The sequence below is a fragment of the Ranitomeya variabilis genome, chromosome 2, assembly GCF_051348905.1.
Source record: "Ranitomeya variabilis isolate aRanVar5 chromosome 2, aRanVar5.hap1, whole genome shotgun sequence".
Classification (NCBI taxonomy): domain Eukaryota; kingdom Metazoa; phylum Chordata; class Amphibia; order Anura; family Dendrobatidae; genus Ranitomeya; species Ranitomeya variabilis.
In genome coordinates this window covers 848,982,028-849,007,021 of record NC_135233.1, presented here as the reverse complement: position 1 = coordinate 849,007,021, position 24,994 = coordinate 848,982,028, and the positions used below count along the sequence as shown (strand labels likewise).

Sequence of the window (24,994 nt, the reverse complement as noted above, 5' to 3'; positions counted from 1 at the left end):
ATCTCTGGAAACTCCTTCAAGATTGTTGGAAGACCATTCCCAGTGACTACCTCTTGAAGCTCATCAAGAGAATGCCAAGAGTGTGCAAAGCAGTCATCAAAGCAAAAGGTGGCTACTTTGAAGAACCTAGAATATAAGACATAATTTCAGTTGTCTCACACTTTTTTGTTAAGTATATAATTCCACATGTGTTATTGTATAGTTTTGATGCCTTCAGTGTGAATGTACAATTTTCACAGTCATGAAAATACAGAAAAATCTTTAAATGAGATGTGTCCAAACTTTTGGTCTGTACTGTATATATGCATGCTCGGGTAGCCTCCCACATGTATTCTAGCTGTCTAGCATTTGCAAATCATGCAGCTGCGTCGACATAAACTAAATCTCCGAGCACTCACAAATACTCGGAGACCACACGAGCATGCTCGGAGAAACTCGAGGAACGATTATACTCGCTCATCACTAGTAGGTACACTTCAACTGTGAGAGACAGAATCTAAAAAAAAATCCAGAAAATCACATTGTATGATTTTTACATAGTTAATTTACATTTTATTGCATGAAATAAGTATTTGATTGAATAAAAAAACATAACTTAATATTTGGTACTGAAACCTTTGTTTGCAATTACAGACGGCTGACTTTTCCTGTAGTTCTGGACCAACTTTGCACACAGTACAGTAGGGATTTTGGCCCACTCCTCCATACAGATCTTCTACAGATCTTTCAGGTTTTGGGACTGTCACTGGGCAACGTTGAATTTCAGTTCCCTCTAAAGATTTTCTATTGGGTTCAGGCCTGGAGACTGGCTAGGCCACAACAGGACCTTGAAATGCTTCTTACTGAGCCACTTCTTAGCTGCCCTGACTGTGTGTTTTGGGTCCTTGTCATGCTGGAAGATCCAGACATGACCCATCTTCAATGCTCTTACTGAGGGAAGGAGGTTGTTGACCAAAATCTCGCGATGCATCACCCTCAAAGTATGATGTTTCCCCCACCATGATTCACGGTTGGGATGGTATTCTTTGGGTTGTACTCGTCCTTCTTCCTCCAAACACGGTGAGTGGAGTTGATACCATAAGGTCTTTTGTGAAGTTCAAACAAGCCTGGGCATGTGTTGATATAAGTAGGGCTACCTTGCGTGCCCTGCAGGATTTTAATCCATGACGGTGTAGTGAGTTTTACGAAAGGTAATGTTTGAGACTGTGGTCCCAGCTCTCTTCAGGTCATTGACCAGATCCTCCCATGTAGTTCTGGGCTGATTCCTGACGTTTCTCAGAATCCTCCTTACCCCATGAGGCAAGAACTTGCATGGAGTCCCATGCTGAGGAATATTGACAGTCATCTTGTGCTGCTTCCATTTTCTAAAAATTGTGCTAGCAGTTGTTGCCTTCTCACCAAGCTGCTTGCCTGTTGTCCTGTAGCCCATCCCAGCCTTGTGGGATTTTGTCCCTGGTGGCCTTAGAAAGCTCTTTGGTCGTGGCCATGGTGGAAAGGTTGGAATGTGATTGATTGTGTGGACAGGTGTCTTTTATACAGGTAATGAGTTCTATCAGGTGCAATTAATACAGGTAATGAGTGCAGAGTAGGAGGGATCCTTAAAGAAAAATGAACAAACCTGTGAGAGCCAAAGTTCTTGCTGATTGGTAGGTGATCAAATACTTATTTCATGCCATAAATTGCAATTATTTTAAAAATCATATAATGTGATTTTCTGTGTTTTATTTTTAGATTCTGTCTCTCACAGTTGAATAGTGCCCCCTTAAAAATTATAGACCTCTCCAGCCTTTGTAGATGGGAAAAGTTCCAAATTCTGCAACATATCAAATACTTATCTCCCCCACTACATGTGTTTAAACGTGGATGTGTGAATGAGGCCATACTCTGATAAAAATTGATGAAGAAACTTAGTCCGTTTTTCTTGTACTTCAAAAAACTAACGTCTAAATGAAGGCCATAGAATGAAATGCTTATATGTAATGAACAGTAAGTTCTACCCACCTATTCATCGGATTAAGATCGTAAGTACCAGTATGTGAAGGCCAGGAATGCAAGAAAAGCTTGGTCATGTTCCTGCAGCCAATCCTTAAGGACTCACTCAAAACAAACTAAATTTTATCAGTGATTTTGGTCACAGTTTCGTCGGTGAATGTAGCCCCTTGGCCGAAACCATAATCTTTAGTACTGTGACCAACCAAGCAAAATCTACTGTATAAGTTTTGCTCTTTTAGTTCTTTATTTTTGGAATTATATTTTTGAAGCTTTAGTGCTGGGATTTTCTATTTGATGAGCTTTGTGTAACAATTCTATTCTCCTCACTTTCATTCCTACATGTGTGACTTTTATTAACCGGCAGTGATGATTAGTAAAAGTACATTTTAGAAGGAGTTCTTCAATCGTTTATTAATCAGCCCACACTTATGCTTCCCAATCATCCTGGCCAATCCGTGTAAACCATCTCATAATTTTTTTTACTATCTTTAACATAAATCTCTTCGATTTTTCTCTTTTTTCATCTGCTTAATTTCCCTATTGTGTGTTGGCATTTGTCACACAGCCACACATTTCCACTGTAATTATGATCTAAGGACTTTCAAACCTTCAAAAATGGAACAACATGCTGCATGTAAAGCGCCAAGGAATAAATGGCGCTATATAAATGTATAATAATAATGTTTGCCTTCCACATTGTACAGAATAATCCTCATTCACCAAGGTAGTGCAGTAACGGAGCCAGACGTTCACACCTTTGCATGGGGCTTTCTAATTCTTACTCAGTAATGCATAATTGTGTGTAATCTTGCTATACTAAATGAAACATTAGAACAATAAATTAAAAGACTGAACTGAAAAAGGGAACCTCGTCTTAATCTTCTCACTGATATTTACAATATAATGTCATAATTAAATTGACACATGGTAAGGTTTCAATATTAGACAGTGTAGGACTGTCCCGATCAGAGTTACCATGACGCGGTGGGATGGCTTTTGTGCTATTTTTTTATTATCAAAAAACAGTATTACTAAAAACTCTGTTTAACCCCTTTCTGCCAGCTGACGGAATAGTACGTCAGCTGGCAGATCCCCTGCTTTGAGGTGGGCTCCGGCGGTGAGCCCACCTCAAAGCCGCGACATGTCAGCTGTTTTGTACAGCTGACATGTGCGCGTAATGAGCGCGAGCGGAGACGCGATCCCCCCGCGCCCATTAACTAGTTAAATGCCGCCGTCAAGCGCTGACAGCGGCATTTAACTAGCGCTCCCGGCCCGTCACATGATCGGGGTTCATCGGTGTATTGCCATAACAACCAGAGGTCTCCATGAGACCTCTATGGTTGTTGATGGCCGATTGCTTTGAGCGCCACCCTGTGGTCGGCGTTCAAAGTACACCTGCATTTCTGCTACATAGAGGTGATCTGTACTTCACCTCTATGTAGCAGTGGCGATCGAGTGGTGCATGCTTCTAGCCTCCTATGGAGGCTATTGAAGCATAACTGCAGTGTAGGTGCTGGCGCTGCTCTGAAGTGGTGATGTATTGGAGCGGGGTAACCAGCGGCCTGTGTACCCGGAACTGATGGGTCCAACCGGCGGTATGAGGCGGCAGAGGGAGGCGGCAGAGACACCCACTGGTTTGGGGAGCGTCCTCCCCTGTTATTGCTCAGCCGCCACGCGCCTGAAACGCCATTGGCCGGCACACGTGGACCCATCAGTTCCGGGTACACAGGCCACTGGTTACCCCGCTCCAATACATCACCACTTCAGAGCAGCGCCAGCACCTACACTGCAGTTATGCTATACCAGTAAGTGTGTGGTTTACCTACTTACGAATATATTTGTTATACATTATATCTCTTAATTGAGTTTTCCTTCATACATTCACCCACTGTTGTATTTGAATGTAGTGTTGCTGGTGACTGCGAGGAGTGGCTGTTTGGCATTTGTGATATCTCATCCTGATATCGGTCCATCATTATTACTATTGGTGGTTGCAGCCATTCCTACACCGGTTATCGCCACTGTTGGTGACTGTCTATTAGCAGGTTTTGTTTATTTACAGGTTCATTTACAGGTTTATTCACTCTTTGGTAAAACTTGCTCATTGGATTTTTATATCTGGTTAGCGCGGTGTCCTAATTTACATATATTTCTTCCTTTTTTTGCCACATAACAGATTCAGCACAGTAGCTGTCTAGGCACCAGCAGCTTTCTATTTTTACTTCTTTGGGAGCGCCGGTGTGTTCTTATCCTTTGGCTATTGAAGCATGCCATAATTAAAAAAAAAAAGTATTTAAAAATATAAAAAAAAAATATATATAAAAGTTCAAATCACCCCCCTTTCACCCCAATCAAAATAAAACAATAAAAAAAATCAAACATACACATATTTGGTATCGCCGCGTTCAGAATCGCCCGATCTATCAATAAAAACAAAGGATTAACCTGACCGCTAAATGGCGTAGCGAGAAAAAAAATCAAAACGCCAAAATTACGTTTTTTTGGTCGCTGCGACATTGCATTAAAATGCAATAACGGGCGATCAAAAGAACGTATCTACACCAAAATTGTATCATTAAAAACGCCAGCTTGGCACGCAAAAAATAAGCCCTCACCTGACCCCAGATCACGAAAATTGGAGACGCTACGGGTATCGGAAAATCGCACAAACTAGACATGTTAGGTGTCTATGAACTCGTAATGACCTGGAGAATCATAATGGCAGGTCAGTTTTAGCATTTGGTGAACCTAGCAAAAAAGCCAAACAAAAAACAAGTGTGAGATTGCACTTTTTTTGCAATTTCATCACACTTGGAATTTTTTTCCCATTTTCTGTTACAGGGCATGGTAAAACCAATGGTATCGTTCAAAAGTACATCTCTTTCCACAAAAAATAAGCCCTCACATGGCCATATTGACGGAAAAATAAAAAAAGTTATGGCTCTGGGAAGGAGGGGAGCAAAAAATGAAAACTAAAAAACGGAAAAAGCTCCGGGGGTGAAGGGGTTAACCTCTGCATGTGTACCAACTCAAGTTAAGCTCAATTTTTGTGTGTTTTTTTTTTTTTTTATAATTAAAGGGTTAGTCTGAAACCCAAAAGTAAATTTCAATTAATAATCTTTAAAAACTAATAGCTCATCTCCCGAGATCTTGATGTCGAGATCTCCATCTGCGCATGCGCCGCCCCCGGCAGACATTTTCCCGGAGTTCACCGTATAGGAAACCATGGAACTGTGGGGGCTCTGGCCTTTCACAAAATGTCAGCATAACCACCCGCAGCATCGGACACCTTCTGCGGCCTGCAGCATCGGACACCCTCTGCGGCCTGCAGTATCGGACACCCTCTGCGGCCTGCAGCATCGCTCCACTCTTTCCTCCTCCAGCCCCGAACCTGGGACCCCACTTCACCACGGCCAGTAAGGAATATCCGCATTATAAGACGAACCCCCATTTTCCCCCCAAATTTTTTGGGAAAAAAATGCGTCTTATAATCTGAAAAATAATGGTATGTATTTTATGCCTAAAATACAAAGGAAATGTGTCATCTTTACCCTTAGCCCTTTTAGAGATCATTTCATCTTCAACTTGGTTAACTATTCACAATAACAGTAATTTTGACCAGAGGAGCCCAAACTTTTACATAACACTGTATGGGGAGTCTTTCTGCTCTGACGAAAATCTACTGTAGCAAAATTTGCTAAAAAATTATTACTATGATAGGAAAGTACCATAAAACACTGTGTCACAGCTTGCTGTCTATGGAGCTTCGTAGCCTCAGAACGGTTAGTGCCCACCACTGAAAGTGGCTAAGTGAACACATAGTCATGAAAACTGGACCATGGAGCAAAAAAAATTGTCTTTCTAAAATTCATGTGAATTTTACTTCACATGTACAACTTAGCTAAGAATTGTTGCCATCCAAGGACCACTCTTCATGACAAGTATACTGCTTCATACATAGTAGTGGTATCTCAAAATAGTGGTGGCCTCTTTCAGATAGAGAATTCACACAGATTCGCAAAAATGGTTCTGGAATTGTTTGATGAACATGATAAAAGTTCAAAGTGTTGACTTTGCCTCCAATTTAAGGATCTTTTGCATCTTAGTCCAAATATCATTGGACACCTTTAGTGCTCCTGTAGAATAGATAGATTTTTTTGTCAATCTCTGTTTCTGTGACTTTTTTGTTGATACATAACCATTGCAAAGATATAATTTTCTTTATTACAGAAAGATTATTACCTCTTGGAGAGTTGTGCAGAGTGAATTGTTCTTCAACTAAACACTATCAGGCTGAAGCCATTTCACTTTTGCATAACTGGCCCTATTCACAATAAGGAAAAAAATAGCATTTCCCAATTTTCAGTGTTTTCAAAAATGTGTTTATTTTTTTCTCTGACCTGAAATGGGTTAAATTGTGTTAATCAAGGTTTAAGGAAACCACCATGTGGCGCTGAATAATTAAAAAAGTGCCACAAATGACTTACCAAAATGGTATGATTAGCAGCAATTTATAAGGGTCAGTTGATATTATGAAATCTTTGTCGTTGGGCAACTAGGCTTGTGAAGTTAGCCATTGAATTGCAAATGATAACGGATCCTAACAACCAGATTATATAAATCTACTTATAAATCTACTACATTACACCTGCTTTTTGTATTGTAATGTTTGGTGTCTTGTTGCTGTCTGTGGATGATTTTTTTATGAGTTTCCTCTTTTTTTTATGTGTCTTGATGCCATAATTATGCTTTGCTTAAATAGCACCATGATATTCCACAGCACTTTGCAGACATTATCATCACTGTCCCCCATTGGGTTTCACAATCTAAATTCCCTATTAGTATGTCTTTGGAGTGTGAAAGGAAACCCATACATACATGGGGAGAACATACAAACTCCTTGCAAATGTTCTCCTTGATGGAATGTGAACCCAGGAACCCAGAGCTGCAAAGCAACAGTACTAACCACTGAGCCACCATGCTGTCATTGAATTGTTTATTCACATGGATTGAATAACTGAGAAAAACATCAATTAAAAAGCTTATCTGTGCCTTTTTTTCATTTGTAGTAGGGCTTAGAACAGTTTGCTCTTCCCAACAATGATCTCTACCAGCTCTCAGTGGTCACAAACCGCATCTGCCGGCGATTCATCTGCTTTCAGTGATGTCACATCAATAGAGCTCTTCCTTCTCTCCCGGTCTGCTTTGTTGACGGACGTCACTGCAGATGTCATGTTGATTGACAGCTGACTCCCCTCTGTAGTAGTTACCAAAGACCTGCCTGTAAGTTCTTAGCCCTTTGGCAAAAAAACCCAAAGTCTCAGATAACGCCTTTAGTGTTACAGTGATCTTTTTGTCATGACATAGCTGTCGAGTGACCTGGGACCAGGGGCTCCTTTCCTGGCCCTAACACTAGGGGGGTGCCCTAGCTCGCCCTGTACTTCAGATGGCAAAGACTTATCTCCTAAGCTAGCTCATCGCCTGTCCCCTTCCACCACCCGGGGAAGAGGGGGCGCTACTGTGCACCACAGTACACCAAACCGACAAACAGGGCAACAAAGTTAAGAGGAAACTGACACACACGCAAAATATTCACTCACATATTTCAGAGGAATCCACCAGGGTGTGCAGGAAGGGGAAGAAGGTAAAACAGGGAAGGATAAGGGATTATCAAGTGTACAAACCAAACAGTTGCTTAGAACTCCTCCAGCTCTCCTTCTCATACCAACTTCTCTCCCTCCTTTTGTCATACAGCAAGAGCTAACTCTGACAAGGACTTTGTACTAGAGACCAGATTTTATAGGGAAAAGGAGTGGCTAACTGCGCACAGCTGAACACACAGGGATTTCCAACATGGCGATTAACCCCTGTTCTGCTGGAAGAAATAGACACGTTTAATAAACCGGAGAAGTGCTTCTTTTCAGCGGCAGAGTAGGAACAATCAGACGTTGCGATCTTCTGGCTCTGCTCTGTTGCGGTTACCCCGTGACACTTTAGTTGGCGTTTAAGTCTATTTGTGGAGGTTATTTTACAGCTGTTTGGTTTGTGTCTCTGCATACATTACCCTTAACATTAACTCCCAGACATGATCAGCAGGGCCCTGGGACCTGAATTTGGTGGTAGTATCGGTATAATGTTCTTTTTGGCTAATGTCTGTGGCAGTGCTCTGTACCTTCTTGGTCTGGTAGAGACTATCGTGGCCATGTTTGGGATTCCAGCAGGTAAGTCCATGAAATATTTTCCTTTATTGATTCAAGAATTAAATGCATTTTCACAAGCTTTAGTAATTACAATATGCAGTTTCTTCTATTTCCGAGCCACATGAGCGGTATAATTTCTGGCCTGAAGGACTGGTAAGAATCTCATTGTTCCTTATGAAGAACTTGCCCGGAATGTTATTTTTGAACATGTTGCTATTCCCTAAGGGGCAGCGAGGGTCTGATACTTGGAGAGATGAAACAAGTCTGGTGTTCTGTATTATTCTGGGTTTGATCAGACATTTTGCTTCTCCCAGCTCTTTCTCTTGTTGCAAGCTCCTCTTACTGGGCCCCTGATGCTCTTCAATTTGCATGAACAGGAAAGTCTCCCTGAAGTGAAATGTGAAAAGTTGCTAGTGCTGCCTCTGCTCATCAGTGATTCCTCTGCCTTGATGAAGACGCATGAGATAAACACACTCTCTGCCTCTCTTCCCTCGAGACACAAGTACGGAGCGCTCTGATCTGCTCTCGGAAATCACAGCTCGCTGTCCCTTCTTAAAAATGTTGTTTACTCCTAATTTTCCACTCATTTCACGCCAATCTAGAGATGGCCGATTCGCAATCATGAATATGATGCTGAGATGGTAGCGGCAACGGGCGCGTAGCTGTCAGAAAGAGCATTGTTCGATTAACACTATCCTCACTGGCTTGTCTTGATGCTTCTTTTATGTTTCCATTCACTTACATGTGATCCTTAGGTTGTAATGTTGCAAAATGAAGGACATTGGTGAAGGTTGCTGCTTACTATTATCTGCAAATCTTTCTGTTACCATTGATTAATACTACTGGCTGGTAACTTAATATGTTATTCAGGGCACATGACCTCGAATCATATAGCAAAGTATTAATATATTATACATTATTATTATTTTAAAATATTTTATATATAGTAAAGTATATTTAAAGTGATGGAATATCGATGATATACAGTATGCCATAATTTTCTGACTGGTGGTGTTCAGGTGATATCAACGCTGAGACCGGGGTCACACTTGCGAATGTGATGCGAGTCTCTCGCATCAATACCCGGCACTGCCGCCGGTGGTTCGGACCGAGCGTTCAGCTGCATAGAAATACATGCAGCCGCATGCTCCGGTCCCGAGTGAGTGGATTGATGCGAGAGACTCGCGCAAGTTTCTTTCATTACACTCGCAAGTGTGACCCCGGCCTAAGTATGATGGTGCAACTATTCAAAAGTTATCTCTGCACATCTGAGCTCCCTGGCTTTGGCTGTTCAGGGATTTACAACTCCACTCCGTTCATTTCAATATGACCTTGTTCTAGATCCCTGCTCAGTAGGTTACACGAAACACTGATGCGCAGGGAAAACTATGGTGGACTTAGCAGCAAATTCCATTTATCCAAAGTTGTCTGATTTTCACCAGCAGAAATCTCGGGGCAGTACTCAACGAGTTTCAGTATTCAGTATATTTAAAAAAATCAGTGTTAGTCCAAGATCAGATTTTACTGGTATCTGTGGAAAGAAATTGGACTGGATTTTCCCTGAATTTTTTATATCAAAGTAAAATATAAAAAGCCTAATAAATTAATTACTAAATGATAATGATTATCCAGAATAGAATAATTCCTAAATAAAATAGAAATAATTTTGTTATTGTCCATTATAGTCTTTGAGAATATACTGTACCTATGAGACAGGTTGAGGGTTAAAGGGTTATCTAGCCTTTTACAATTGCCATCAATCAATATTACCATGAGGAAAATCTGGGGAACAAAAGAGCACAATAGGGCTTTATCCGATGGTACACATATAAAGGATATAGAGACATTACCTAGTCAGGTTGTGATTACACAACTCAGCAATTTGAACCAGCTGCAGCAAGCCACAGGTTAAAAACCAGGATAATATTCAACTGGGTTATATATGTGGTTTTCTGCGCTGCCTGTGAAGTTCCACGGATGAACCAGGACATACAAGATGAAGATATAGGTGATTTCTATTATCTACGCGTTTCAAAGTTATCCAACTTCTTCCTCAGGATAAAACCACAGTAGGTTGTAGCTTATCCTGAGGAAGAAGTTAAATACGAAATGTGTAGATAATAAAAATCTCCTATATCTTCATTATGTATGAACTGGTTCATCCATGGAACTTCACAAGCAGCGCAGAAAATCACCTAATATGACAATTGAATATCAATCAATATTAAACCATTGGGGGTCCGAGTTTTTTACACCCCACTTGAATGGGACAACCCTACAATTCTTGGCATAGCAGCTACAAAAAGTACAAACCGGTCTATGTTCCCCTTCAAACAGTGAATTGCTGGGATAGACTACCACCAATCTGGCCCATCCTAGGGCTATGCAATTTTAAATGGCTGCATTACCCCTTTAACTCTTCAGTAAATACAGCAGAGTACTGTACTGTCAGTCTTTTATATATGTTACATACATGTTCCAATAACTAATGATTTCAAAATATGATTGACAGGTGAAGGTGGAAAAAGCGGAGTTCATGTTTTGCCACAGAGCTATTGGTACGAGTTCCTTTATGGCTCCATTCTGCTTTTCCTGTGCCTCTTGGTTTGCCTGGTTGGAGCCAGTATATATGCCAAGGCCACCTTTCTCATTTTCATCATCGTCATGGTGGTTTTGATCACTGTCTTCATCAGCTTCTTTGCTGTAAAGGAAAAGGTTGTTCACATTGTTACTACTGATTCTAATGGTACGAATTACATCAATGGAACATTTACCGGTTTCAAGCTGTCCACGCTCAAAGAAAATTTATATCGTAAGTATCCATCCTACATACCTGGTATACAGAGCTAACAACGTTAGAGCTGATGAATGATGATATCTAAGGAAATAGGGCTTATTGTTGAATTCTGCGCTGCTCTCCATACATGGAACGTGCCTTTCAGTAAGTATTAGTGAGACACTTGCCGATGGATCCCATTGCTGGGTTCTTACACTCTGCAATGTTCTTCTGTTTGTGTGAAACAAAGAGCGTAATGAGGTTCCTAATTCATCAGAGGCATCTTTATGAGTGTGACTGTAGTATTCCTCTTCCAGCACGATCCGTCTCATTCACATCTCCACGTCTGATTAAACGCTTTGAACCACACTGCTGTACGTGAACCATTTCCAGCATCTGTATGGCATTTATGGAACAAAGACGTAAATCTCATTTCCCTGATGAATCCTACATTATGACAGTGTAAAGGTCAGGAGAAAATTAAATTAAAGGAGTCTGCTGAGGGATTCTGGCAAGAAGTGGAAAGATTCAGAAATCATCAATTCGTTACCCAAAAAATGGCTGATATCACTTATCTGACCTGTAGGATAAGGACGTTCGCAGGAGGAGAAAGCTATGAATGTATATTGGTAGGAAATACCTGGAGTTCACATTCGGCTTATTCTTTCCTGCTGGTTCCTATTTCACGGTGAAAGCCCTCAGTCATGCCACGGCGACTCGTCAGGGATGCAAGAGACAACGTTCAGCGCAGACTTAAGTGGCATGTTTTGTTTTGTTTTTTTACTCCATAGTAGCGAATTGCAGTTTAAGCGTATTATACAGCAGAAAAGTTACCGTACTCCTTGTCTTACTGTGAAACTCGCTGCCAATGGCAAGTGCAATAAACCCGCTACGTAACACAGGACAATGGGTGATTACATTCTTATATACATGCTTTCAGAGTCAATATTCACAATTACTCTGATGTTGACTTCACAGTGGTTGCATGATGAAATGATATTTAATCATATTTTTATTAATATTAATATTTCCCACGGTTTTTGAAAATTACTCTTTTTGCCAGAGAAAGCCATGTCCAGCCTGGTCCTTGTCCCCCTAACTTTTCTTTAATAGCATTACATTATGCAATTTGTAATTTTAACATTAGCACAGTCATCCTTTACAGCAGGGGTGAGCAATTCAATTTGACAGGGAGCCACATTAAAGAACGTGACTGTTGTGGAGGGCCAAACCAATAGGCTGAAATTAATTTTGCTCAATATTAATATATTAATTGTAATTTTTGTTAATTAATATTAATTACATCATATAATATTGAGCAGAGTTAAGTCAATGCTCTATATATACAGTGTGAGCCCCCACACAGTCCTCTACATACAGTATGAGCCCTCACACAGCCCCATATGTAAAGTATGAGCCTCCACACAGTCCCACTATATACAGTATGAGCCCTCACACAGCCCTCTATATACGGTATGAGCCCCCACACAGCCCTCTATATACAGTATGAGCCCCCACACAGCCCTCTATATACAGTATGAGCACCTCACACAGCCCCTATGTAAAGTATGAGCCTCCACACAGTCCCCCTATATACAGTATGAGCCCCCACACAGCCCTCTATATACAGTATAAGCCCTCACACAGCCCTCTATATACAGTGTAAGCCCCCACATAGCCCTCTATATACAGTATGAGCCCTCACACAGCCCCCTATGTTAAGTATGAGCCTCCACACAGTCCCCCTATATACAGTATGAGCCCCCACACAGCCCTCTATATACAGTATAAGCCCTCACACCGACCTCTATATACAGTATGAGCCCCCACACAGCCCTCTATATACAGTATGAGCCCTCACACAGCCCCCTATGTAAAGTATGAGCCTCCGCACAGTCCCCCTATAAACAGTATGAGCCCCCACACAGCCCTCTATATACAGTATGAGCCTCCACACAGCCCTCTATATACAGTATGAACCCTCACACAGCCCCCTATGTAAAGTATGAGCCTCCACACAGGCCCCCTATATACAGTATGAGCCCCCACACAGCCCTCTATATGCAGTATGAGCCCTCCCACAGCCCGCTATGTAAAGTATGAGCCTCCTCACAGTCCCCCTATATACAGTATGAGCCCCCACACAGTGTCCCCATGATACAGTATTAGCCCCCACATAGTCTTCTGTATATAGTATGATCCCCCACATAGCCCTGCTACGGTTGGGTGAAAATTTGTCACAGATGACAGCTTGGGAAACACCATAGGAAGCCTGTAAAAAATGCAAACAAGAACTCAGCAAATCCACAAACACTTTTATACCTGTGTTTTTGCTGTGACTGACTTTGACTGACTCAGTTGAAGTCAATGGGTGAAAAACGCTGCAGAAACGCACAAAGAAATGACATGCTGCAGAAAAAAACGCTCTGCAAATACTTAAGGAAATTTACTGATCATGTGCACAACACTTCAGGATTGCCATTGAATTAGCTTGCATGAGGATTATATAGCGTTTTTGGGCCATTTTTGTGTGGAAAAAATGGACAGTGTGCACGCAGCCTTACAGGGCCCTGTGTGAAAAAGTGACCATAAATACCATGAAAGGGGTTGTTTTAATGAAGCAATCCCTTTTAATGGTTATAATTAAAAAAAAGTCTCAAAGCATACCTGTTATTTCAGGTAACTTTTCAGAATAAGATCTTCTGTGTCTGTACATAAGGAATAACACTATCTATGGCCATTATAGGACTTGTATCTGGCATGTTTCATCTGTTTTCTGCAGATTCTATCTTTAATTTTCAGTTCTCTAAACTAGTGGGAGGTAACTAGCTGCTTTAATGTCTCCCATACACAGTACACACAAACAGAGGGATTCCCGCTCAGTTTTCTCAGAGGTAGCAGCAGCATAGCGGACATTATATAGCACTACTGAGCTGTGTAGCTGTGAATACAGCTCGGAGATAACCTACATCACTCATAAACTTAAGCACAATCTACCTGACCAGTCCTATAGGAGCTGCAATCTGATACCTCATTGAGCTGATAGTCCATGTTGCATTGACCAAAATGGATGTGAGCTGTTTATTTTTTTATTTTTTTTAGAATGTATGGTAAGTTCAGGAGGTGGGGGGAGGTGAAAGTTGCTCTGAATGGGCGAATTGAGCAGATGTAGATGGTGATGAGATGTAAAACAAAGTTTCTTTAATTTACCCGCACTATTGATAGATGTAACATTTGTTGATTCGCCAGTGACCATTTAATCTTCATGAGCCCACAATGTTTCTCTCCTGAGATGTAGGTCTTGTCAAGGCACTGTCATTAGGTACATATACCTCTCTATGTCGCTCAATCATTTGTACATAATATCTTTATTATAGCACAGTATGCCAGAGACTACACTACAGGAAGAATGATGAGCTTCACCATAGTCTTTGCCGTCATGTTCAATGGTTGCACTGGGATTATGGCAGGATCAAACATGTCAGGTAAGGGTCATTTGTCTTTGGTTTGTTGTTTGCATTTTCTCTCCCAGTTCATTCACTGAGCACAGAATTTATTCAGTATGGATAGCAGTGACTTCAGACTCACGCAACACTAGTCCTGTTTTATCATTGTAAATCTTAAACCGAGACGCCTATGCAAGACAGAAGACTATAAAAAGTAACAACGAATTGGTCATTTATAATCTATTACTAGCTCATTAGGTTATTTTATATACTATACTACAGATTGAATCTGCTTAAAAAGCTGACCTGGGAATGTGAACAGGAAAATGGTCTTTCTTTTCTTCTAGTTGCTGCTGTATAGGTTAAGAAAATGTCGATTTACTAACCTTTGCATAATCTTTTTAACCTCAGGGGATTTGAAAAACCCAAGTTATTCCATACCAAGAGGAACAATCACTGCCGTGATCTTTACCTACATAATCTACAATCTGCTGGCCCTAATGGTCTGCTGTACATGTGACAGGTAGGAGACAGTATCATAGACTTAGAACACAAAACTGAATTGGAAGCCACATATCCATGTTTAGCATTAATGGCAATCAGTCAAGAGTATCCATTGCGCCATTAGCAACCGATAAATACTGTGTACTTTCTATAGTAATATTAGTTTATATAAAATTCATATATGAATATAGCTAAATTTAATCAACAAATTTTTGTTAAAAAAAAAATTCACAAACTACAATAATCTCTTAAACACCCTGAGGTTGTGGGATGTAATAATCACCTAGGCAGGTTAACGATGCAACTATTTTTTATTCCTTACGTCCATGGTCTTACAGCAACTCTGGGTAGATGGCCACAATGCAATGGCTCCAGTCCACAAGACTCCAGCCTGGGGCCAGTTATTCCACTGCCCCGTACCAGGCGATAGCCAGTGTCTCCCAACTTTTGGTTGGCCCACAGATTTTGAACTTCCCGCTGGTATAATCTGTAGTCACAATCCATGATCTTCCAAGCAACGAATACCACAACCCCGAAGTGCGTGCATCCAACTTCAGCCGATAAGAAAATATAGTATGGTCCCAGCAAGTACACAAAATGGTGCACATGACAGTGTCGCACCCTTCCGCTTGCTTGCCAGGGATTAGAACCTCCGCAACTTCAGGGCATCCAGGGCCAACTAAACCAACCAGTAGCACCCCGCTTTTGGTGGGCACCCACAGAGAGGAGGTAGTGGCAAGCTTAGGAGGCTGACCGAGCACAGTGAGGCATGTGGCCAGGTGACCTGAGTGTCCTATCCTGGGTTCTCCAAGCATCTTTGTGGTTTCAGTGATTTGCAGTGGAGCAGATTTGTATTGCACCAGATGGAGCCATGGTTTCTTGGTCTGTTTCTGTAGAGTCAGTCTGGAGATAGAGACAGCACCCTTTTTATATGCCACAGCTCTCATTCAGAGCCTTCTCCCACAGTATTGGGGAGAAGTAATCCCTCATTGTTCTACTGTCCAATTAACCTACATATTTGTCCTCCAAGTTTTCTAGACTAGTAAACTTCAGGGAGCTCAAACAATACCTAATCTGCAGGTATTCCACAGATTGACATAAAGCAAGAGTCCACGTACAGGTTCATATGAACAATGGCTCATGTCCCTTGACCTACTGAACAATACGTCTGGCATAATTAAGAATAAACATTGTGTAGTTACACACCCCACTAGAAAACTTTGGGACAACATAGCACACACCTACATGTCTGCAGGACATATCATGTAAAGCAAATTTTAAACATTTTACAAAAGAATATATAAATAATTCTTAATTCACGGCAAAGCCTACCACATATCCATAATATTAATCAATATAACTTTTGCATTCGAACGTTTCGCTTGCTGCTTCTTCAGGGAACCCTGCAATACCCTTTGTCAAAACAGTATGAGAAATGAGTACTTAACACTGTGGCTACAAGTGGGAATGCCTCTTGGTGGGTATTGGCCATAATTTATTGCTTGTACTTGATGAACAGGCCATATTCTATGTTGCCATTCATATTGACCGGTATTATGTGTGTGAAAGATTTTACCCTGAATTAAGAAGTATTTATATCCTCTTTTGTAGTATTTTATGCCAGTTGCTGTTTGGGAATTTTTTGTGTGCCATATTTGTGTGTGCCACTCTGTCCTAGAGTTGTGTATTGAGAGATTTTTTGTAGTTTGTGAATAAAGATATCTACATATTTTCATAAATAGCGTACATACTAATATTTTTGTAGGGCAGCCTCACAGAAACATAAGGCAGTAGTATCTCCAGTAAACTAAAGGGGAGCAATCTTATAAATTGCCAACCATTCAGAAAACTCGTGGTCAGTCCGTAAAAAGAGTGCATGTTTCCACCCTGTCCGTAAAAACAATTTGAGGTGTTCATATTTTTTTTTGAGGCTGAAGAAATTTGTATAGATTATTTAGACTGTGATTATTTTACAGTTCACAGTGAATGCGACTGATGTCTTCATATCTGAATTATGGTCTGTAGACCTGGAGCACTTGTAATCATAGCGATTTATCATGGTTTTCTACTGTGTCTGTAAAAAATGTGGTCTGTGTTTTGATTTTTTTTGATAAGCCGTCCAGAAAAAATAAAACGCCAAGTTGGCATCCCTGATTCTAACGTCATTAAAAATAGGCCAGACATTTTGAAACGGGTGATAACCCATATTTGTGTGCCTCGTTGCGTATGGAATCTACAGTAGCTTAGAACATTCCTCTTAATGGTCTGCCTCCAGCGTTCCCGTTCTGTACCAGTTTATCTTTAATTTTTAATCACTTGATTTTAGTAGCTAGAGCCTCTACCAACGTCAAGTATAAATGGGATCGGCAACTAATCCGCTCTAGTTTTATGGCGCTCTCACCAATGCATGCATAGTTTGGATGAAATGACTTTCTAGTGAAATCTTTGTAGATTTTTGCTAATGGCCTTTCTTATTAATAGAGGGGAGACAATATATGTTTGGTTAATTGAATTTGGCTGATGAGTTGACTATGTAAGGGTTAAGGATATGTCCTGACTCTCCCCTGATGCCAAATGTTTGAAGGGAGTAGAATTTTAGACATTCCTTTCTTTGTGTCTCATGGGAGATGATCCACTCCCAGAGGTGTCAGTGATGTATGCCCTTAATCCTGAGCATGGGTTTATGGTTCATAGTGGAGTCTATATGGATAGTGGTTGGGATAGTTTGGTTGATAGTGATCTAAAGTGTATTGCCAGCCTAAATCTGTGATCAGATAACCTCTTGTTGCTGGTTACACATTGCGAATGTCTTATCATCTCATTTTCAGTCATTTCTTAGGGTACCGTCTCACATAACGATTTACCAATGATCACGACCAGCGATACGACCTGGCCGTGATCGTTGGTAAGTGGTTGTGTGGTCGCTGGGGAGCTGTCACACAGTCAGCTCTCCAGCGACCAACGATGCCGAGGGCCCCGGGTAACCAGGGTAAACATCGGGTTACTTAGCGCAGGGCCGCGCTTAGTAACCCGATGTTTACCGTGGTTACCAGCGTAAAAGTAAAAAAAAACAAACAGTACATACTCACACTCCGGTGTCCGTCCCACGGCGTTCTGCTTCTCTGCACTGTGTTTGCGCCAGCCGGAAAGCACAGCGGTGACGTCTCCGCTGTGCTCGCTTTCCGGCTGGCCGGCGCTCACAGTGCAGAGAAGCAGAACGCCGGGGGACGGACACCGGAATGTATGTACTGTTTTTTTTTTTTTTACTTTTACGCTGGTAACCACGGTAAACATCGGGTTACTAAGCGCGGCCCTGCGCTTAGTAACCCGATGTTTACCCTGGTTACAAGCGAACGCATCGCTGGATCGCTGTCACACACAACGATCCAGCGATGACAGCGGGAGATCAAGCGACAAAAGAAAGTTCCAAACGATCTGCTACGACGTACGATTCTCAGCAGGGTCCCTGATCGCTGCTGCGTGTCAGACACTGCGATATCGTAACGATATCACTAGAACGTCACGGATCGTACGGTCGTAGCGACAAAAGTGCCACTGTGAGACGGTACCCTTATTATATGAGTTGTTCGGTTTTAAAGTTTTCTTAGGTGAAATGTGGTGAGAGAAGTCTGCTAATTGTCTGGGTAACTAGGATATTAATCAAGCAGATAAGGAATACTGGACCAAAGCTTACAGCCATAAATGTCACAACATTCAGATCCCCAGACTATCCAATTATTTTGCAATATAATGCAAGTTAGGGCATAGTACAGCACTTTGGTAATGAAGCCAGAATATGACATTTACATGTTTTATTTACGGTAATTCATTGTGGCATTTCTAGCATTCATTCTTACAATATTACCCCCCTTAATGTCCGCCAGTACGTCTTTTAACTGACCTGAGATATAAGAGAATAGCCTCCCCATACATGAGACAATCCAGCAGCTGTCGGTTGTCCATATCTGTTTAACCCCTTAGATGTTGCTGTCAATAATGACTATATCATATAAATGGTTAACAGAGTGTGGCTTCTCCCTCTTTATCCCCATCAGCACCCTGAGATCATGATTGTGTGGTCCTGATGGTTGCAATGGCAGTTCACGAGCAAATAGCGGCCTGAGAGTCTGCCGGCTACACTGACCTGTTAAAAAGTCAGAGACATTTAGGTGGTAAAAATCAACTTTTTCATTCCTATCATGCCACTTTGTATTAATTCATGAAAAGCACTTGAAGGGTTAATAAACTACCTGACAGCAGTTTTCAGTATGTCCGGAAGTGTTGTTTTTAAAAGGGTATCAGTTTGGTTTTTTTTCCAATATATTGGACCGCTAAAGGCACTTCAAACATGGATAGGCCCCTAAAAAAAATAATTTTGTAAATGTCCTTGAAAAAATGAAAAATTACTGCTACATTTGTGAACCTCCTAAACGGCTAACAAAATAAAATAACATTTTACAAATGGTGCTGATGTAAAGCAGACATGTGGGAAATATTATTTAGTAATGTTTTTCTGTGGTATGAATATCTGGATTAAAGGGATAATCATTCAGAGTTTAAAAATTGCTATTTTTCAAAATTTTTGTCAAATTTCTGATATTTTTTATAAATAAATACAAAACATATTCACCTAAATTTACCTTTATCATAAAGTACAATGTGTCACGAAAAAACAATCAATCTCAGAATCACTGGAATTTGTCAAAGCGTTCCAGAGTTATTACCACATAAAGTGACACTGGTCAGATTTTTAAAATTTGGCTCTGTCACTAAGGGGTTACATTCCATGAAATCCCATCCATTTACAATTGTAGGGTAGGAAAGATGCTAAGTTACAGCATTAGGGAACATTACAGACATACATAATATGTCGTGTAGTAGCTCAAATTCCAAAAAAGCTCCTAAGATAGCATTGTAAATAAGGTGAAATGTGGTGAGTCAAGTCTGCTAATTGTCTGGGTAACTAGGATATTAATCAAGCAAATAAAGAATACCGGACCAAAGCTTACAGCCACAAATGTCACAACATTCATATCCCCAGACTATCCAATTATTTTGCAATATAATGCAAGTTTGGGCATAGTTACAGCACATTGGTAATGAAGCCGGAATATGGCATTTACATGTTTTATTTACGGTAATTCATTGCGGCATTTCTAGCATTCATTCTTACTATATTACCCCCTTAATGTCTGCCAATACGTCTTTTAACTGACCTGAGATATAAGAGAATAGCCTCCCCATACATGAGACAATCCAGCAGCTGTCTGTTGTCCATATCTGTTTAACCCCTTAGATGCTGCTGTCAATAATGACTATATCATATAAATGGTTAACAGAGTGTGGCTTCTCCCTCTTTATCCCCATCAGCACCCTGAGATCATGTTAGTGCTAGTGAGCAGACCTAAAGGAGTTGTCCAGGCTTGTGGTTCAAGTCTACAGTCACTCAGTGAATCCTCACAAGCGTGCACAGTCAGAATTCTCCAGCTATTTGAGCAGGAGGGCGCGTGACTGCAAATACGTAATTCTGCATAGTGTGATCATGTACTGACTAGGCGTGAATGGCCTCACTCCGTACAGGGCCATTGAATGAGGCCTAACATATCTAGTCGGAATGTGGCAGAAAGTATGCAAATCACCTATTTGTGGTCACATGACCGTCCGTTCCTGGCAGCGGAGCATTCTGACACTGAGCATTGTGTGTATTATTGAGGATTCACAAGTAGTGTTGAGCATTCCGATACCGCAAGTATCGGGTATCGGCCGATATTTGCGGTATCGGAATTCCGATACCGAGTTCCGATATTTTTGTGATATCGGAATTGGAAGTTCCCAGTGTATGGTTCCCAGGGTCTGGAGGAGAGAAGACTCTCCTTCAGGCCCTGGGATCCATATTCATGTAAAAAATAAAGAATCAAAATAAAAATTATGGCTATACTCACCCCTCCAACGGACCCTGGACCTTAGCGGTGCAACCGGCAGCCTCCGTTCCTAAGAATGCAGTGAGTTTACAGGACCTGCGATGACGTCGCGGTCTTGTGATTGGTCGCGTGACCGCTCATGTGACCGCTCACGTGACCGCGATGTCATCGAAGGTCCTTCACTCACTGCATTCTTAGGAACGGAGGCTGCCGGTTGCACCGCTAAGGTCCAGGGTCCGTCCGAGGGGTGAGTATATCCATATTTTTTATTTTAATACTTTTGAAGGTATCGCTCAACACTATTCACAAGGTTGCAGTCACATATTGATTGCAGACTTTAACCTCAAGCCTGGAAAACCCCTTTAATTTTGCTTAATATTAAATGGTAGCAATTCCTACTAATTTGTAATAAAGATGAGTAGAATTAATTTCAACCTGTCGGTTTGTCCCTCCACTACAGTCATGGTCTCTCATCCCCTTGGGAAAATGACTATCCAGCCCCTGAATTAGGGGGCTGGACTTGGACTCTGGACAGTCTCTATAACTAATCCTACTTGCAGTATGACCTTATCGGTCTTTCTCTTTACTATTTGTGTGAGAGGCCCACATGCTGTGATAGCTCGGCCCAGGCGACAGTCCTCACATATTGCCATGTACAAGGAAGAGAAGAATTTATGTGATTATTGGGGGTTTTCAGTGACATGATCTTTATGTGTGAAAAGATGGAAGGAAAAACAAGTTCTGTATATATTTTGTATGTAATAATGGAAGTGTGCCAAGAAAAGTATGTGTAATTGACTGCCGATATCACCCCTGCGCTCATGACTGCCGATATCACCCCTGCGCTCATGACTGCCGATATCACCCCTGCGCTCATGACTGGCGATATCACCCCTGCGCTCATGACTGCCGATATCACCCCTGCGCTCATGACTGGCGATATCACCCCTGCGCTCATGACTGCCGATATCACCCCTGCGCTCATGACTGGCGATATCACCCCTGCGCTCATGACTGGCGATATCACCCCTGCGCTCATGACTGCCGATATCACCCCTGCGCTCATGACTGGCGATATCACCCCTGCGCTCATGACTGACATATCACCCCTGTTCTCATGGCTGACAATATCACCGCTGCTCTCATGACTGACGATATCACCCCTGTTCTCATGGCTGACAATATCACCGCTGCTCTCATGACTGACAATATCACCGCTGCTCTCATGACTGACGATATCGCCCCTGCGCTCATGACTGACAATATCACTGCTGCTCTCATGACTGACGATATCACCCCTGCGCTCATGACTGACAATATCACCGCTGCTCTCATGACTGACAATATCACCGCTGCGCTCATGACTGCCGATATCACCCCTGCGCTCATGACTGGCGATATCACCCCTGCGCTCATGACTGGCGATATCACCCCTGCGCTCATGACTGCCGATATCACCCCTGCGCTCATGACTGACATATCACCCCTGTTCTCATGGCTGACAATATCACCGCTGCTCTCATGACTGACGATATCACCCCTGTTCTCATGGCTGACAATATCACCGCTGCTCTCATGACTGACAATATCACCGCTGCTCTCATGACTGACGATATCACCCCTGCGCTCATGACTGACAATATCACCGCTGCTCTCATGACTGACGATATCACCCCTGCGCTCATGACTGACAATATCACCGCTGCTCTCATGACTGACAATATCACCGCTGCTCTCATGACTGACAATATCACCGCTGCTCTCATGACTGACAATATCACCGCTGCTCTCATGACTGACAATATCACCGCTGCTCTCATGACTGACAATATCACCGCTGCGCTCATGACTGCCGATATCACCCCTGCGCTCATGACTGACAATATCACCGCTGCTCTCATGACTGACAATATCACCGCTGCTCTCATGACTGCCGATATCACCCCTGCGCTCATGACTGACAATATCACCCCTGCACTCACTGCCACTTTCATCAAGAATATGTATCCATCTGGATTTGCGTGTGTGAATAATGCCTCATTATTTGGAAGGAAGTCATTAAAGTGAACCTCCCTTTCTGTTTTTTTCTTTTTTGCCTATTAATTGTAATGTTTCTTGGAGATCTATTCCTACATTATTTTTCAGACATATTTGACATTTTGCAAATGGCATGCAGATCCAGTCATTTCAGGAAATTCATTTAAAGCTGCCACTTCTTGTAACGGGTTTCCAGCCTGGGAACCCTGCCTCTCGTCTGTAATCTGACCGCTTTGTCACCACGTTGCTCGTGGGCAGGCATATGGAACCGGCACGGCAATTAAAACTTCAGCATCATTTAGCCCATCGCTTATCACTTGATTACATTAAATATGATAATTCTTTCTTGCTACTCCATCATAGAAAGGAAATTAACCGCACGTGGTTTGACATTCTTGGAGCTGGATCTGATGGATAAGGAAGTGGGTATGTTAGATTTTTGTGAAAAGTTCCTCTAGTCTGTTGTTGTTATTGTTCAGCCCATTCGTAGGATCACTCCTTTCCCATTATTGGCATGTCTAAACATGCTGACAGTCGCTCAGCAAATGAGCAAAACACTTGTTTGTCGGGTGATTGCAGGCTTTATTCTGCCATAAACATCATTGTTATCCGTAACCAGAGACGTCGTTCTGTGTAGGGATGTCTGGTAATTGGCTCTGACCTCCCTAAGTGTGAACCTAAAATAAGAAAGGAAATAAAAGTCAGAAAAGCTGTGGGAAGCTTTACAATCGGATACATCTCTGTTCTGCTCTATTCCTCAGCCGTGGTACTCAGCTTTGGGAGTTACTAGTGGGGGATGGGGGATAAGAAAGTGGAAAGGTGTTTTGGGGGTACAGTATAGTAGTTTACCTCACAGTAAGTCTGGCTTGTTTCTATAGAAAGCTTAGTTCTGGGAGGTGCTCGGTAATATACTGTATACTACAGTGCTACATCCCCCATGGTGGTGCAGTAGAACAGTGCCTGACTATGTAGCCGCAGATATCCTGCATATACCTTTAAGGGTACGTTCCCACGGTCAGTAAACGCTGCAGGTTGGACGCTGCATATTTCCATGCGTGCTGAGACTCCTGCTGATCACCCGCGAAGACGGACATGCGGCACATCTTTTCAGACCGCAGCATGTCTATTTATCTTGTGGAGATGTGAGTCTCCACAAGATAAATGTCACCCGTGCTATATATTGGGTTCGGTGATTCCGCACGGTTCTGTTCAAAAGTCGGACAAGTGCTGCGTCCAAAGCGCTGCCGATTCCTGACCGTGGGAACTTACCCTTATTAATACAGTGACTGATTACGGGCCGTCAGTCCTAATGTTAAGTGCGGATTGGCTGCTACATATCAGACAGCTGCACATGCGTTGCCAATGAAACACATGCATTAGTTGGCTGGATTTTACTGTCCGGCAGCACTGCAGCTCACTCCTCCATTTAACAAGCAATACATTTAGTGTTGACTGTGCTGGGTTTCGCCGCTCATCACAACTTTGACACCACAAAGTCTCATTCATGTGACTGTGACTGAATTGCAGTCCCAGACACAACCACTAGGAGAAGTATTAGGGCTCGCTCCCACTAGCGTATAGCAGCAGATGATTCTCTCATATAAGAAGATGCAAATGTCCCTCAGCTCAAACTCTGCTGTGAGTGTCAGATAAGTGTCATTTTACTGTGATCCGATTCTCTTGCATCCAAGAATCGGGTCACAGTTGCGGAGAAGACAAAAGACTTAATTTCTCCATCTTCTCCATTGTGTGAGTTGGCACTGCCCCATAGTATAACATTGGCGCTAGTGTTATCCTCTGAAACATCAGATAACACTCGTCCGAGTAACACGCAGGCTGCTCGCCAGTGTGAGCGAGTCCTTGGGCTGTGTCCAGTCACATCGCTGATTGTCAGATGTGCTGAAAGTCAGCAACGTAATGATTTCCTATTGTCTATCTTACATGTAGGCCATTAATTTTGTGGTTTCAGATAACCCCATTAAACTCAACTCTCACCAGACAATTTCAAGTTATCAGGGAAACCACAAATGAACCCTGTAATAACATGCAGCTGCGGGGACTCTAGAATATTTTTCAAGCACACCGAGGACACTCGTTTAGCACCCGAGCATGCTAGGA

General features: G+C 42.1%; 1 protein-coding gene across 2 annotated transcripts in view; it reads left to right on the top strand.

The window, feature by feature from the left end:
- The window catches only part of LOC143808011 (solute carrier family 12 member 9-like), a 349,348-nt gene that overhangs the window by 104,932 nt on the left and 219,422 nt on the right, over positions 1–24,994 (top strand). For both annotated transcript variants that reach the window (XM_077290205.1, XM_077290206.1), the window contains exons 3-6: positions 8,076–8,213; positions 10,705–11,004; positions 14,346–14,453; positions 14,826–14,937. In XM_077290205.1, coding sequence (XP_077146320.1) covers positions 8,076–8,213; positions 10,705–11,004; positions 14,346–14,453; positions 14,826–14,937 — 658 coding nt within the window. The remainder of the gene's footprint in view (positions 1–8,075; positions 8,214–10,704; positions 11,005–14,345; positions 14,454–14,825; positions 14,938–24,994) is intronic.